This window comes from Cuculus canorus, chromosome 1, assembly GCF_017976375.1.
Source record: "Cuculus canorus isolate bCucCan1 chromosome 1, bCucCan1.pri, whole genome shotgun sequence".
In the NCBI taxonomy this organism is placed as follows: domain Eukaryota; kingdom Metazoa; phylum Chordata; class Aves; order Cuculiformes; family Cuculidae; genus Cuculus; species Cuculus canorus.
Genome location: NC_071401.1, coordinates 51938541 through 51955529, shown reverse-complemented (window position 1 = coordinate 51955529; position 16989 = coordinate 51938541). Strand labels below are relative to the sequence as shown.

The 16989-nt window shown below is 41.9% G+C and overlaps 1 protein-coding gene across 12 annotated transcripts in view; it reads left to right on the top strand.

Moving 5' to 3' along the window:
* The window catches only part of MBNL2 (muscleblind like splicing regulator 2), a 114698-nt gene that overhangs the window by 38581 nt on the left and 59128 nt on the right, over positions 1–16989 (top strand). For 10 of the 12 annotated variants that reach the window (XM_054056967.1, XM_054056972.1, XM_054056965.1 and 7 more), the window contains exon 2: positions 101–960. The exons of the other annotated variants lie outside the window; for them this stretch is intronic. In XM_054056967.1, coding sequence (XP_053912942.1) covers positions 787–960 — 174 coding nt within the window. In that variant the 5' untranslated portion in view covers positions 101–786. The remainder of the gene's footprint in view (positions 1–100; positions 961–16989) is intronic. 12 annotated transcript variants of the gene reach the window in all.

Sequence of the window (16989 nt, the reverse complement as noted above, 5' to 3'; positions counted from 1 at the left end):
TGGCAGTATGTTTATAATATCTGATAAAAAGGGATGATAGGTTTTGTAATGTGGAATTGAGTAAGTTGCACGTGAACTGATACTGTATTTGTTTTGTCAGGTCAGTGACTTAAAAAGTGCCTTTGCCAAGTCACTTTTATGAGCGAAGACTTCTACGCCTGTGTTCTCAAAATCCTGTCTTTGCCAGCCAGACATTGCCTTCATCTTACACCTGGCAGAAGATACCTCAGCTGTCTCCATTTGCCAATTAGTTGATGGGAAACTGAAAGCAGAAAAAGAGGAAGAATAATTATTGTTATTCCTGGGACATGAACAAATGACTGCATTGCTTTTCTTCTGTAATCAATACCAGCAAGCAACTGTCAGAGAATTACTATTCTGTCAAGGAGTGCCATTGCATTGAAGGACCTTGGCTTAAAACTGGTGCATCTGTGATAAAATCAAAAAGCCCACGTGCTTTACAGACAGAAATGCAACTGAGCATGTTTTTTCCCAGCCAAAAGTCTACAAGCGGGACTTAATGATTGATGAGTGACTGCTTGCTGATAAACTTTCTCTGTTTATTCTGCTTTGTGTGCACTGGACATCATTAATCGTCCCACCCACTTATTTTTTTAAATTTCTTTTCAATTGGAATTGAAATTATTTTTTCTGGGCTTTTTTTTTTTGTTGTTGTTATTGTGTCTATTTTTTCTTTTGCTCTCCCTTCCCTTTGTCATTATTTTTGGAAATTTCTTCAGCAATTCACTTGACAACAATTTACCAGTTTGAAATCAGCTTTTCGTCATGGCTTTGAATGTTGCTCCTGTAAGAGATACAAAGTGGCTAACATTAGAAGTGTGCAGGCAGTTTCAGAGGGGAACTTGTTCACGCTCTGATGAAGAATGCAAATTTGCACACCCCCCTAAAAGTTGCCAGGTTGAAAATGGAAGAGTTATTGCCTGCTTTGATTCCTTAAAGGTAAGAAAAAAACCCAAAACTACCATGTGTAGTGAAAATGCTACTATATTGTACTGAAAGTAAAATGTGAAATGACAAGTTACAGCTAAACCAGGTTAATCAGAAAGTGATTTGTTCTGGGTAAGGTGTGTATTAATACAAATGTTATTTGTCATATCTTTTTATTTATTGAAGATTTGAAAATATTTCTTTCTAAGGATTTTCCTTACCAGTATAAATGTTTACAAAAAATGCATATGACTTTCGAATCCAGGATCTCTTGCAGCTAGTGGGACAATTGTATTCTTCTGAGTATGTTTTATAAATTATTGTCATTTCATGGCAAATAAAAATACATGGTGGCACAGTACTAGGCTGTTGTCAGAGTACTAATAAAATAAATCATGCAGAAAGAGTGCAGATTCTTTCGTTTAAATCATCAAAAGTAAGAGAAGTCTGTCCATTACTTCAGTTTTGACACAGCAGATTATTTAACGTTGGTATTGGGGACTCTCAGGTAAATTAATAGTAATGGTAATTGCAGGTAAGGATAGTGCAAACAGCAGCATAGATTTGGAACAGAGTGAAGAGATTCTCTCCTTTGGAGAATATTTAGCAGTTACATTTTTAGGCCCTCAACAACTTCTGACTTCCTAATGATATCAGGCATGTTTTAGAAAGCTATTTTAAAAGTTCTGTGAAAATACTTTGTGTACTGCATAAAAGAAGATTAATGACCCCATGGGATCTGGGAGGAGTACACAGTGTTTTATGTGATGATACATTTGTGTTCTCATGTCAACAGAAGGAAAAAAGCTTATTTCTGATAGATAATTAAAGGAAAAAATTGAGTATTTGAGATTTTACTTTGGAAGTTGTAGTTGTGGTTTTGTCTTTTGGGCACGAGAGAATGTCTTGCTTTTCTTTTTAAATTTATCTCTGTAGATCAAAATTTGGGTTACTCGCCAAGTGCTCTGTTACTGCGAAAACATCAGTGTGAATGAGAAGAAAAATCAGTGTTATTTGGAAATGTTTATTTACTTTAATTATAACTTTTTGGTGTAATGCAAGAGGTTGTGCCACGCATCTTTCTTTTGGGTTTTTGCTGTTCTACTCTTCTTCTAAAAATTTAGAAGAACGCAACTAAGAAGAAATGTTTGTGAGGGAGTTATGTTCTGTATGTTCTGCAAGCCAGAACAGCACTTTTGGTGTCATGGCAGTATGTCACTAAGTGCTATTAATGACCTTAATCCATGGATTACTGCGTGATAAACTGTAACAGCTTCTTTATAGATGTTCTTGTATGTCGGTTACCTGCCAGTGGGATAATTTTTTCTTTCAAAAGGTAATAAGCAGATTTTATGGAAAATAAGCAAGTCAGTAGAAGTTTTTTTAAATGCAATTTTTAACTATTGTAAAGACTCAGGGCTGTGGCTGGGAGGTTGGAGGCAAGCAACAGGGCTTGGTCACTCCTGTGCTGGCAGGGCAATAGGCTTGCAGTGCAGAGGTGCTGCCGATGCTGCCACTGCATCATCCTGGCCAAAGCAGTGATGCATCTGTCCCTGCTGCATGACAGCATTGCTCTCCCTGACAGTGTAGTGCACTTGCGATGGAGATGCCAACTATCCAAGCTGGAGACCTTTGTGCGGGGATGGTTTTGTCCAAGAATTGAAACTGGAGTCACAGCCTAAGCTAATAAAACGGTGAAGAAAAATCCTGAGGGATCACTGTGGATAACTTACTGACAACCAGCATCATTGCTCAGTGGAGAGAAATCTAAAATAACTTTAAAAAAATGTAGTCAAAGCAAGCAGGCACGTTTTGTCATAGTGTCAGAAGGCATCCACTCTGAGTCCTGCTTGGCTCTGGTGGCTGAAGCGGTGCTGCTGCTTTTGGCTGCCCATCATTGCCCTCTTCGCCGCTGGCAGAAGGGAATATTTACCTGGCCCTCCCATCTTGCATTTTCTAATTGAGTCTGTTGGGTTAAATTGCTGGTAAAGATGGGATTATACCAGGAAGTCAGATTGTGGCCTGTAACAGCAGAGGCAGAGATGCAGGGTTTTTTCCCCCACCAATCTCGCTACAAGCAGAAGGAGATCCAATAACAGAATGACAGTGTCTTCAACTCCTTGCTGCTGAGCATGAGTTGAAGCTGTGTGTTTTGGTGAGCTGCTTGACCCTGCAGTGCATGAAAAGTGCTGTTAGGGATCATTGCAAGTGCATGGCTCTTGGCTGTATGAACTGGTATCCTCAGGGTCATTATCTGTGTTATTCAGAAGAGTGTCGCCCTATGTACAGCAAGAATGTGCCTGCTTAGCTCAATTTGCTTATACTGCTGGGGCTGAAGGACTTATGTCATTAGTCACATAAATCTATTTGATGTGTAGCTCTTGGCAATGCTGGTGTTAATCATACAATTTCAGAATAAGGCTTTGGCACTCAATGAACAGGATAGCTTTTCATGTAAATAAACAAACAGAACAGTCTAGAGTTACAGATAAAATCAGGATTTAATTAAAAAAACCAAGAGCTGTTTTCCTTGCTGAACACTGAACTACATTTTAATGCAGGCAATTATTTAGGGTTTATTTACATAATATCTAGAGCTTTGGAGGCTTAGCATTTTAACTGTCTTGATTTGGTGTACCTGCTGTAAAAATAAACAGTAGCATCAAGCCTCTTTGAATAAACATCTTCCTACCCAGAGAAGACAGAATTTTTTTTTTTTAGTTTCAGGTTGAGGTGAGCATTACACTTAGGTGGTGCCTGGTAGTCACAGCTGCTCCCTGAGAAATCAGTCAAACACAAGATACAGCACTCTGACACAGGCTCTCCTTTGTGTGCTGATTGACCAAAAGAGCCTCTGTTTTGGAAAGGGACACGCACTCTCTTGCATGCCACCTTCTTTCCAGATTTCCAGGGTACATGAGGGAACACGGTTTCAGTATCCACCAGCTGGATCAGACTGCCAGAACAATGGTATGGAGCTATGGGAGAAAGTCCAGCAAAGGGCCACAAGGATAATGAAGGGTCTGGAGCATCCTTCCTGTGAGGAGAGGCTGAGGGAGCTGGGACTGTTCAGCCTGGAAAAGAGAAGGCTCAGGAGGATCTCATCAGTGTTTACAAACACTGAAGGAGGGGGGGTGCAAAGAGGACGCAGACAAGCTCTTTAAAGCGGTGCCCAGTGACAGGACCAGAGGCACAGTGGGTACAACCTGATGCGTGAAAGGTGACACCTGTTCACTGTGAGGGTGACCGAGCACCAGCACAGGTTGCCCAGGGAGGTTATGGATAATCCATCCTTGGAGATATCAAAAGCCATCTGGACATGGTCCTTGGACAGCTGGCTCTACATGGCCTTGCTTGAGCAGGGGATTGGAAAAGATGACATCCAGAAGTCCCTTCCAACTTCAGCTATCCTGTGAGTGTGTAACCAGAAGCATTGTCATGCTGACTTGCTTGCAGCCTCAGGGTTGTTCTAAGCTAGCAAAAGCTGGCATTGGGACTGAAGGAAATAATGCCAGCCAGGAACACATGCCTTCAGGCTGTGCCACATCCCCCTTTGTGTTCCCACCGATGTCCTTTGTGTGGTGCACCAGTTTGGGAAATTGATTGTGGTTAAACCTAAGTTGTTGTAGCTGCTGCTGACAGAAGGGAGAGGGGTTATGTGGGACCAGCAGAGCTCTGGGTTACTTCTGCCAGTGACAGCGCTGTGGCCTTAGGCCAGGCTTCTGGAGTAACATGATTGCATCAGAATCCAAACTTTCCTGTATTAAGGGAATATATTTGTAGGTCTGTTGGTTGCCAGTAAAAGATCAACAGAATTTAACATACACTGTTTGCTTTTAACTCGGAAGGGATTTTTTGGCTCTGAATACCTGTTCTTGCTGCAATTGAGTTTAAACCCAGCAAAAGTTGCAGCAACAACCCGTTAGACTGATTACAGTTTTGAGGATCTAAAATGTTCACTGTTCAAGACTGTCTGGGCTCAAAATATCCTTCATATGTGAGATGCTTCAGGCTAGACAGAAATAGCTAAAAACTAATGAGCCTGGTTCAGATTCAGGCCAGAAACTTGCTGATTTCAATACAGGTTCTGCTGCATGGGCTTCTGAGATGTGGCTTAGCATTCGTTTCTCTCTTTGGTGAAGGACAGAGCCTGTCTTGTCCTGAACAGGGCACTTTTCAGAGGTTAGGAGAGGTTGCAGATGGGTCATTCCTGTGTACCTGATAGATGATGGATGCTGTTGGCCAAGTGCATGCCTGTTAGCTGGTCATAGCATTGTCTCCAGCAATAGGTCTCTCTCCAGCAGAAGCCCTGATAACTCGGTCAAGTCGTATAGCCTCACAGGCACACCTGAAATGGTACCAGGCAAGTGGCCTCAATGAGCTTAACGTGAGGATGAAAGTGTCGCTGGGCTAATCCGGTTGACTGTGCTTGATATGGATGATGGGGTACTTCCATAGCCAGGCGCATTGTCCTACCACTGGGTGGAAAGTGAGAGGATGCTGAGGAAGTGGAGAAGAGGAGGCTGAGGGGAGACCTTATTACTCTCTACAACTACCTGAAAGGAGGTTGTGGAGAGGAGGGAGCTGGCCTCTTCTCCCAAGTGACAGGGGACAGGACTAGAGGGAATGGCCTGAAGCTCCGTCAGGGGAGGTTCAGGTTGGATATCAGAAAAAAATTCTTCACAGTAAGAGTCATTGGGTACTGGAACAGGCTGCCCAGGGAGGTGGTCGAGTCGCCTTCCCTGGAGGTGTTTAAGGAACGGGTGGATGAAGTACTTAGGGACATGGTTTAGGGAGTGTTAGGAACGGTTGGACTCGATGATCCAATGGGTCCTTTCCAACCTTGTGTGATTCTGTGATTCTGTGATTCTGTGAAGTGCTGCCAGAGCCAAAGCCTAGTCTGTTGCCTTAAACCCTTCCAAAGCCTTTTTGGGGGCCCTTACAGGCTCACCGTTGGGTGTTGCAGTGTTTTTGCAGTGGGAAGGGTCTGTGAAGAGGCCTAACTGGAAAGGTTGTATTTCAGGAGCTGCTCTGTTTATATATTGATACTTCTTGCTGGGTTCAAGTAGCTTAATTTAAAAATGAAGAACCTGGATATATAACACTTAATATGACGTTTAGATCCCTTCAAACTGGACACTATATGCAGACCTGCTTTCAAGGCTTTCTTGTCCTGCTGGTAGTAAAGAACAAAATCCTTTCAAGTGAATGTTAATATGTAATGTCTAGGGATAAGAACACACAATACTTTGCTATATTTGAGCTGGATTAAAAACAAACAAAACAAAAAAAAAAGCATTGAAATGAATGGTGATGTCTATGATGGGGAGAGGAGAAGAGCATGGCAGATAAAAAAATATGATCATGAGCGTTTTAGTGGAAGGTTGCAGGCAAGTCTGGGTTTTTAATTCTGGTCTTATTTCTCTTGACTCAGATTTATACCCTTTCTACAGATCAGCTACTGGAAAGTTATGTAGTCTCAGCTAACACGGATAACAAAGGGAGCTATCTTGAAGATACTGTCATTGCAAGTTTTATGGTGGTAACAAGAAGACGAAAGCTTCTTTAGGGCTACAGATGGCTTTTTCTGTATTTTTTATCTGTTTACTAGTGTCGAAACACTTCAAACTGTTCTATTTATTGAGCCAGCAGACTAGTGTGAACTGTTCATTTGCATTTTCATAAAAGCCTCTTAAGAATATGCCTATCTGGTCTCATTTGGCACCACAGAATAAAAGGTAATTGAAAGCTGTATACAGGGACCTGTTTACCAAGTTAAAAGGGTTCCAGGAAGGAAGAAAAAAAGGAATTTTAGGAATATCCACTTTGTTGAAATATCTAGAACTGAAAATAATCTGTTTGAGATAGACTCAGCTTTATTTAGAAAGGGAAAAAAGTCTTTGTAAAGTGAGCAGGCTGTTTGTAAGAGAGTGAGCACAGAGTTGGGATGCAATAGGTAGTCATTTGCCTTCCTGTAATTCCTTTGTGGATCTCTGAATGTTTTACAAACATCAAGGACTTGGGATCCTCTCTGACTTTGAAGTAGGTTATTCCTGTTCTCTCTTGGCAGGCAAAGCAGTCTGGACAGGCTGTAGATGGGTACCATACGCTGAGGGGATTGGCTAGTTTTGTCTATACTAGAAAAATATTTAAATGAATGTTTATAGTGTCCTAGTTGGCTGAATTTTTACCCGTCACCTAGTTAGTTGTGTGACAGTGTTCAAAGACGAGGTGAGTTCAAGGGCTGTGCATGTAGCTGGTGGGGAAGAATGAAATAGGCAAACTCATCTCTCTTAGGTGACCGAATGGCATATTCCTTCTAGGCCCATGAATTTTGCCTGCTTTGCTGCACAGTGACCCAATTTCAGCAGGGTAGGGGAGTAGGCTGTCCTTCCATTCAGTGGACTCTGGGGATGTGGAAGTTGCAGGTTGAAACTTCCCAGGCAAGGGATGCAGAATCCCGATATCCCTCCCCCTGCAATGCAGGGGCTTTGGTCAAACCTTTCTTTTTCTCCTATCTCCCTTTTTTTTTTTAAAAAAAAAAAAAAAAGTCCAGTGAATTACAGGTAGCTGAAAACACCACCTGGCTGAACCTTCCGTGTTTCTGAGTTGCTGCGAAGTGTGGGCATGCAAGAAAGTGTCAATCAAGGCCAGTTTTAGATGACTGTGAATTAACTCTGTAGGCTCACTCTGTATACAGAATAGCAGTGGCCACTGTGGGTCAGACCAAAGCCCCATTTAGCCCAATGACCCTGTAATGGCCAATATTGACTATCTAGGAGCTGGTGTGCAAACATGCGATAGATTCCTGGAGTGCTTTCTTAGCTCCTAGTGGTGTTTTGCTCAGGGCCACTGAGAGACAGGTAAGATGTGATTGTAAATAACCCTTGGTGACCATCCTTCACCTGGATTTGTCCCACTGCTTTTTGAACCATGCACACCTTCAGCACTCACAGCATGCTGCAGCAAGGATTTCCACAACTTCATTACACACAGGCAGGAAACCAACTTCCGTTGTTCATTTCAACCCTCCTCATCTCATGGATACACCTGGATCTTGTGTTGGAAAAGTAGAAGAGAATGTCCTGTAAATTTTCTTAAGGATGAATCTGGGTGTTTTTTTTCCACTTATCTCTGGAAGGGGCATATGTCTCCCAGTGAGTTCAAAGGAGTCTCATGAGAGAAGACTTACTGTTTTAAATCTACCTTTGAAAATACTGTTCCCAGGACGGGTGTGATTCCTGAAGGCCCTGCTCTTTCAGGCAATAGGAATTTTTTGGCTCAGAATGAAGTGCAAGGGGCCAGATGTTGCATGAAATTATACCCTTCTATTTCCTGAGACAACATTTCACCTCATACCCAACCTGTGCAACCATGAGCTGCTCTTAAAAAGCGATAGTTACATCCAGTCTGTGTCCTATCACCCTAGCTACCCTTTTTTATCTCTGTTCAAGTGATTGTTCAGCCGTGTAACTTTGTTATAGCTGTTCCAAAGGAAAGGGAAGAACAACATTAAATGTAAGATGAAGCTATGAATTCAGGCAGATAATCTAGAGTAAGCTGAAATATAGTGAGGTTTAGAAAAGATAGTGTCTTTCTGAAGACCCTCCTTTTGTCTGAGTTTAGGGACTCTCAATATTCCGTGTTAGCAATCATCAATTCTTCTTTGTTTTCTGCAAAGAAACTCTATTTTTATTTTCGAGTTGCCTCCTGTAGTCCTCCCAGCATGCTCAAGTGCCTTCAACATTTCTATTTTCTTGTTTGCCTTCCTCCTGTCTATTCACATGGCTGTCTCTGTGCCGGCTCTTCTGGCTTAACTAAAGGGCAAGGTTAAAAACCAAGTTGCCAAACTGCTCAGATTTTTAAGACCTCCTTAAAAATCTGTGAGCTTGGCTTAAATTGGTTGAGAGAGTAAAGAAAAGTGAAGCAAGTCTTTAACTGCTACTGTGTTATGTGGTGTTTAGGGTTTTTTTTTTTTTTAAATAGACTTTATAAAACCAACAGACACTGCCAAGGGGGCTGTGCCTCTCGCTAGGATTTGACCCTCTTTTGAGAGGGACCTTTCTGGTCTCTTTCGGAGCAAAATCTGAGCATGTAGCTGAGCCTTACCACCTGTGATATTTAGCCTGTGGGAGCATGCAGGGGCAGGAAACCCAGCGAGCTGCCAGGGCTGAGCCGAGGGCTGGCGCTGGCAGCAGAGGGGCACTATTTGTCAAGTCCATGCATAGGAGCAAGTCCTAACCTGCTGCCACTGTCTCTGCCCTTAAACTCAAACTATGAAAAGCAAAGAAGTTGAACCAGTTGAAGTTCATTATGTAGGCTGTTAGAAAAGCTGGGTGTTGCTTCAGGCCCTGTTTGGTTTCCTCATTTATCTCCCTCAGCAGCACAGAGAGCACAAAGCTGTCCTGGTTGTCACTGGCATCCCCCATCACCACCTGACCTGTCAGATTTTAAACCTGGGCACCTCATTTTAACTTGCTGTAAGTTACATTCACAAAGGAGAGCCCAGTTGGGCACGACCACTGAGCTACCCTAATCCTTCCCTCTCGAGTCATGGGAAACGCCTCTTCCCAGTTGCACAGTCCAGCGACAAAGCATCTTGGTGATCAGAGCAGATGCCTTTTACAAGCAGGAGACCTGTTGCAACAGCTTCTGCCTCCTTTGGCCTGTTAGGACCGCCTGACATGAGTGGGTGTTTACTGGCAGTTTTCACTGTCTTTTTCAGTGTGGTAGAACTTGCTGAGCAGGTCACCTGGCCCCCAGCCTAGGGAGAAGGATGAGCAGAACAGTAACTGAAGGATGTAATAAAATACATCTTTTTGTTCACTGAATCGTGTCATCCTGAGGGACTGACTGTAAGAGTATTTAGTAGTTTGTGGGCAATGGTCTTGCTGGGTTGAGTTAATTCCTGAAGCTTGCCCCTTACAGAAGCCCCAGTGGATATACTCATGAAGAGTGTATCCTAGTAGTGTGCCCTACCCCTTTATCTCGGATGGAGCTGCCGCTCCATTTTCAATCTGAGTCTTACTACAGAAAGAACAGCAGCTAGGCAGACTGGTTAGAGCTGCAGGAAACCTTGTGTAGAAGGGCACAGTGTTTGGCAGATGTTCTTCAGATTTTCAGGCACTCAGGGGTGCTTCATATGCCCATTGATTGACTGTCTAGTTTTTGTTGCTGCACCAACCCATGCTTGCTTAAGGTTTATAATAACCAGTCTGTGGGTGTAGTGAAGGCAGAATTCAATCAGAGTCTCTGACTCATCCCATCACTAGGATTTTGAACACAAGAGCAATTACTCGCTGCCCACTCCTCCCCCATGCTCCCTATTAACTCAGGTCTCTGTTCCCACAGGCTTGCTCTCTTCAGGTCTCCCCACCTACTCTTTCTTTTTTCTGGCAGGTGGTTCCTTTTTCATTCCAGCCTTTTTTTTCCCTCAGCCCTTAGTATGTGCCTTTCTCTCAGCTCAAGCATCAGCTGTTCTTCTCAAGCTGTTATACTTCAACTACATCATCAATAAAAAATATAGGGTTGTACTCAGGTGCCAGGAGCTTCCTGATATGTGGTGATGCTTAGCAGAGACATGACTTGTGTTCCTGTTAGTCCAGGTCATCACCAGCAGTGGAAAGATATTTAAAAAAAAACAAACGCAACAAGAATTGGGGAGATTATTTGCAAGTCTGTTTGGCAGCTGTACCCGTCTCCTAACTCCTATCTCCTCATATGAAGGCTGGCACCTTGTTTTTGAGGAGGTGGATTGTATTGGAAACTCACTGCAATAAAAGGAAAGCTGTTGTGGTTTTAGAGATGTTGGAACATATCATTGAAAGCCTGCTGTGAGGTACCAGTCACGCAACTGAAATGCAAGAGAAAACCATAAGCATATCTTTCCTTCCACATTGTTTTTCTTGTGGCTGTGCGTATGCTGTGCCACCCCAGATTAGATTCCTGCAAGTTCTTGACCTCAACAAAGAAGAAAGTAATAATGGGGAAAAGAAACTGTCTTCTCATCTGCTTCGTCTGTTAGCTGTATGGCAAGGTGTTGTGAACAACACCTTAAAGTTCAGATAGCCCCAATGCTTGGGGAGACAGATCATTGAGCAGTAAAAAGAAAGCAGTAGACAATCAGTAGGAAACTGCATGAAAACATATAAGACACATAGCAATGGTGGTGCAGTGCCCTTGTGTGCGTTTGATGACTGAAGGGGCCAATGGAGCCATCCCAACCCCTGGAAGCAGCTGTAACCCTGCAGGCTCCTGCATTGCCCCCAGTGCATGTGGTGCCATGCTTCTGACTGAAAGATTACTTGGTGCTGTCACCACAGTGTAGATGTACCCTTTTTCATGAGATGTTGCAAGTCTTCAGCCCTTGAAGTCCAATTTGGGTTGAATGAGAAAGGAACTGTGGGGCGCAGCATTGTGGGAGCTGCATGGATGGCTAGGGCTAGCACCCCACCAGGTGTGCTGCTGCCATCTCACCTGCACGTGCCCTTGGCCAGATACCTTTTAGACTTTGTAAAAAAGCTAATTTATTTGCTTTTGTTTGAAATTCAGTTTTGGCTTTGAGCAGTCCTTGGTGAAGATGTACCTCTGACTGAACGGGCTTCTTTACCATCTTATGCGTTGCCAGGAGAGGAGAGGAGCTTACCAAGTGTCAGCCTGGTGGCACCTGTGAAGATAATGCAGTGGCTCTAAGAAAAGCTCAGTTGTAACTGAGAAGCTAACAGAGCTGCTGGGATCTTCTCTGTTGGTTCACAGTAAACCAAAAAAAAAAAGAAAATCCCCCATGTCAGACACTAGACTAAGCCACACTGGCTTTTGTCACACATTCCCCCCAGCCCCCACCACCGGCCAAGTGAAAAAACTCAACGTGAGGCAGCTTTTTTAAGCTAGATATGGTGCAAAAATCAAGCGGCGTGTAATGCTTTTTTCCTAATATCACTTTCTAGATTAGGCCATCACATTAAATTTAATTAATATGCATTTATTTGCTGTGCGTGGGACCTGAGTCATTTGGCTTCATTCAGTTGCCCAAACAGAGGCTTCTGATACTATTTGAGATGCCCTAGAGTGCTCTTGATGGTTTTTCAGTGACATGTTAGAGGACTGTGTCATAACTGCTGGCACCGTGCAGAGGTCCAGGATGTCCCAGGGTGCTCCAAATGGTCCTGCTGATTTCTCTATGGCAACAGAGTGAAACCCTTCTTGGCAGGCAGGGTTAGCTGTTGAGCTGATTGGAGACTCTGACGTCAAGTGCTTTGAGTAAAAGGGCTGGATGCTGCATTTGCCACAGTGATGACCTGGCTAAGAGGAAAGCTGGGGTATAGGCCAAACCCAGAAGAAACTGTCTTCTGTAGCAGAAGAATGCCCTTGCGAAGTCCAAGAGGGGAGATGCACATTTTCAGCGTGTTTTATAGTTTGCTATTAGTAACGCTAACAGCCAATGTAAACTAATTAATTTGAAATAGGTGTGACCCATGTAACTGGCCTCATATTTTGCTATCTATGACAAGGAAGAAAATCTTTCTAGGCACGGGGGTGTTATGACTGTGGATTCAGTCTGTTTAAAAATAAAAAGATGGGCAACCTTTTGCAAATTTCAATAGAATAGCAACCGTAACTCTCTCTTAGTGAAGATTTTAAAGCTAGAAATTAACGACAATATGGTCTATACATTTGAAAAACCATGGAAACAACAGCAAAGAAATCCCCTGAAGTGTTCTCCATGACTTCATTTGCAGATGTGAACATATGTTAAGTGCCATCAAATTTGCATGTTGTTGGTTTTTGATACAAAATGGCAAAAAATATATGCTTTTTGAAGAGTATCATAATGGTTCTTCTAAGTTAGTGGATAATAATGAATGTTATGAAAACGCAGGCTACATTTTGTCTTGCGTGTGTGCTTCATTGCACTGCTCCTACATTATATGTCAATGTTATTAAGAGTGGAGGTGTGTGGATATAGCTGTGGAGATACCATGAGCATCTGTAAATCATAGTGTTGGTATGAAGGTGATTTTGTGTTTCATTCTGAACACATTGGTGCCATTAAAGTTAAAGCCTGTGACAGTCCTTTGTATAAATCATTACAAATATTAATTTGCTGCAAAATTCATTAGTTCAGTGAGAGCAGTTTCAGGTGATTAGTATGCATGAACCAGTTTGCGTTCCAAGTGCAGGAAAAGTCCACGGTTCTCTGTCTTTAATTGAACCTTCTGGCTATCATTGTTTTTAGCCTGGGTTCTTGAGGAAACTAGGCTTATGCAGTCAGGCATGCTACCCTTCCCTCCTCCCTCACTAACTTGTGAACCCACTGGCCTGTTTCAGCCAAGTTTGACAAAGAGATCGTGCTCTCAAGGATAATTACGTTCCTGCAAGTTTGGTAAAAACAAGCAGCCAAATAGTAGTGCGAAGAAAGAGAGCGAGACCTCTAAGCCCTCACAAATGAAAGAAGACATTCTCAGAGACCGCAGGCAAGAGGAGATCTTTAAAATGCTGTTAACGACAAGGAAGCTGGCTTTGGGGATTTGCAATCAGATGTGTAAAACTCCCACTTTCATTTGTGCAGGCGCCAACAGCACTACCTGTTTAATGATGCCAGCAGTCTTTGTACCGAGCAGCAGCTATTACAGAGGGCTGCTTGAAGTCATTCCCTATCACCTTTCGCCTTTGCGTGCTTGTTAAGTGTAGTTTTCATTATTTTTTTTGTTTTTCCAACTTTTCAAATTGCACAATTATCTTACTGAATTCTTCATACTTACCTTTACTTCTTTTTCTTCAGAGGGAAGGGAATTGCCCTTAGTAATGCAGGTTTAGGTCTTATTTTAGCTCGGTGTGGAAAGAATCCTGGATGATAGATGGGGAAGGTCATCAATGACAGCTCTCACTGAAGCTGGAAAGCACCACAGGAATTGCAGAAGGCAGTTAAGAGAGAGCAAGAAGAGGTGTAGCTCTCTGTGGACTATGTGGTTAGAGCTCATCTGGAAGGAGGGAGTTTGCAGGTTGCTATCACTGCTGCTAGGTTTCTTGAGGTATTTTTTTCTTTGGAAAGCCACTTAAAAAAAATCCTGAAAACTGTCCTGGGAGCAGAGGTGACTACATTTTATGTAAGAACCATATGCCATTTTGTCCTAAGCCCTTAGCATCTCATTTTGTTTTCAGGGCAGCAGCCTACAACATTCCTCCTGTGTCCTGGTGCAGGAATAAATTGGTCTTTGGCGTTACTCAGGGCTGGCCTAAGAGATGTTTGCTGTGCGTTTCTTCCCCAAAACTTGATGTTTTTGTGATGTAATTAAGTCCTTCACTGTTCCATGCATAGATATTTCAAACAAGTGCAACAAAAGCAGATTTAGCCAGCTTTCCCTAAAGCACCAACAATACTGTAAGCAAGTTTTCCTTTATCAGATATTTCAGCATGCCAGCTGTTACAATATATGCAGTGTGTTTAATGAGCAAGAGTTTATTATTAGGTAATTAAATAACACTATTCATTCTAATTAGTTATTTGCCTTTCAGTCCTAGATGTTGCAAAAAGATCCACTGTGATTTGTGTCAATTGTGTCTTGGTGTGCTTTGATTTGCTATAAAGCAGCTGTGCATCTCAGCAATGCATATGAGAATCAGGGGTGTGAAAGTAGTCACTGAGGCTTCTGTGTGAAATAAGAAATATTATCACTGGCTAATTAAGTAGGAAGCGAAGGTCACATAATTCCTAACATGTCTGTGTACATGGCCAAATTCTGCTTTGTGAGTTTGCTTATTAATATAGATGTGGAAATATTAAATGAAAAAATAGTGCCGTAAGGTAATAAATATGTAGTTTATTTAGATGCAATAGAGAAACGATGGCAGATTGATTTTTGGTTCAGTTCAATGGATGTTAATTAGCTGATGCACCAAATGGGTTTTGTTGATCTCCACACAAAGCTTGTGATCTTAGACTGCTTTATTGCTTGAAACAAAGTGTGAATAGAGCAGCCTGAAAGGAAAAAAGTGGCATTCCTCAGGTAGTGTGGCCCAGTAGTAAATAGTGGTGCCCTGCGTCGCTGTGCATGCCAGGAGGGGACCACAGAGAGGACAGCGCAGTTTGGAAAACACTGGGCTGGTTTTTCATTGATGTTTGTAAAAATAAAGCAGGTGCCTAGAAAGGGGAACACTGCAGGTAGAACTGTGCACTGCTCTTGCATGAAACATGAAGGAACTTAATCTCAAAACCCGTTTTCTTCTGGTAGGATGTTAAAAGCTAGCAGGTGTACAAAGTACAAGAGTGGCAATGTTGCTATCATGGTGTTCAGGCAGTACCATGTGTTCCCTGGCTTGGCTGTTTAGTTCAGACTGGCTTGCAGAACAGTGTTATCACATAGAATAAAAATTTGCTCTGCAGCTGTAAACAAAGGCAAATAAAAAATGACCTTAAGTGATCTGAAAGGAGGACTGAAACTTTTTGATACAGCACCTGCAGGATCATTATTAAAATGGATTAGTCTGATTTTTTTTTTTCCATTTTGCATTTCCTATATGCATACTGTGTGCAGTTAAGACTCTATTTCAACTAGATAACCATAATTTATCAATATAATAGAATGCCTTTAATGTGCTTTCTCTTCCCCAAAGCAACTGGAGGGGGTCATGCTTAAATTTTATTTAATTACAATTTCTTAAATATACTATTTTTTTTTCTTATAAGGCATTTGTGTGATGATAATTTAAAAATCTATGTAAAGTTTACAGTATTTCTAGGTCTTTCCTTAATTATACATCTACTATGGGTATGCCTTCCTCATATGCCAATCTTCAAATTAGTTAGTAGTATATCAGAAGATACCAATCTTTATATATATATTTAGGCACACCTCTGCTTTCAGAATACTTACATCTTCCTGTTTTGAGCTGAAATAGTAGGTCTTCGGTCTACAAGTCATAGTCATCACTTACATCATAGCAGACCTCTACTGGATAACAAATTGATAACCTTGAATATTGGAAGATGTTTATTGAAATGATGGCTTTTGACATGAAGTGCTGTGTTATTTCTGTGTTATTATATAATTGTTATTATATAGCAAATTATTTAACATCCTTTGGCATTTTATCTCCTTTGTGAAAGGGATGTAACTTTTTTTTTTCACTTAGTCTCTCTTTTTCATTTAGAAGTAGGAGAAATTAATAAGCTGTTGAGGGTTAGTAGGGAGAGACAATACTTTCTTTTAGACTTGCTGAAAAAAAAGACAAACTTTTGTGCTCACGACCCTTCCTTTGGGTCATATTTATAGATAATTATAGAGTGTCTTGGAACTACAAAGCATGCCTGTCGATGCTCACTCATGCAAAAAAAATAGCATTTTAAAGCATTAGGGAGACATTGCATCTATAATGCAACTTATTATTCCCTTGGTAGTCCGTGAATGCATAGATCACATATGTGTGTGTATATATATAGATGTGGGATATTTATGTTTATATATATGCTTATGCTGTGCACCAGAGTTGGTGGATTGAGAATGCACTGGATGTAGAGTCACTCCTACAGTGCAATGGCAATTTGTCTGTGGGTTCCTCACAGCCCTAAACTTGGTATATTACGGTGAAACAGTAGAATTAAGAGGAATTAAGAATACCGTAGATTTGCTCCTGCAGCTTGGAGAACAGATTCATACCCAAGATGTCAGAATGACCTTTGTGTACCTCTGGTATTTTGGTCATTGGAATCTGATGCTCAGGGGAGAAATAAAGGGTTAATTTAAATCTGTTGGACATAGTACCTAAAATTTGGTGTCTTCCTTTTGAGCTGTTTGCTGAGGTATTTAAATTTGGGCTCCCCAAGGTGGAGGCAGGGTGTATGAAAAGCCCCTTCAGTGAGGGACATCTCTTAGCTGCCATGCAGCTGCACCCACAGCCGGGCGCTACACCAAGGGCTTTGCTAAGAGAGGTTAAAAATGCTGATTTGCACTGGAAGAGACTAACATCTGCTTCTGCAGGAAGTGAGACTTCACTTCTTGTGTTTTTGGGGTTTTTAAAAATATTTTTATATATATGTGATAT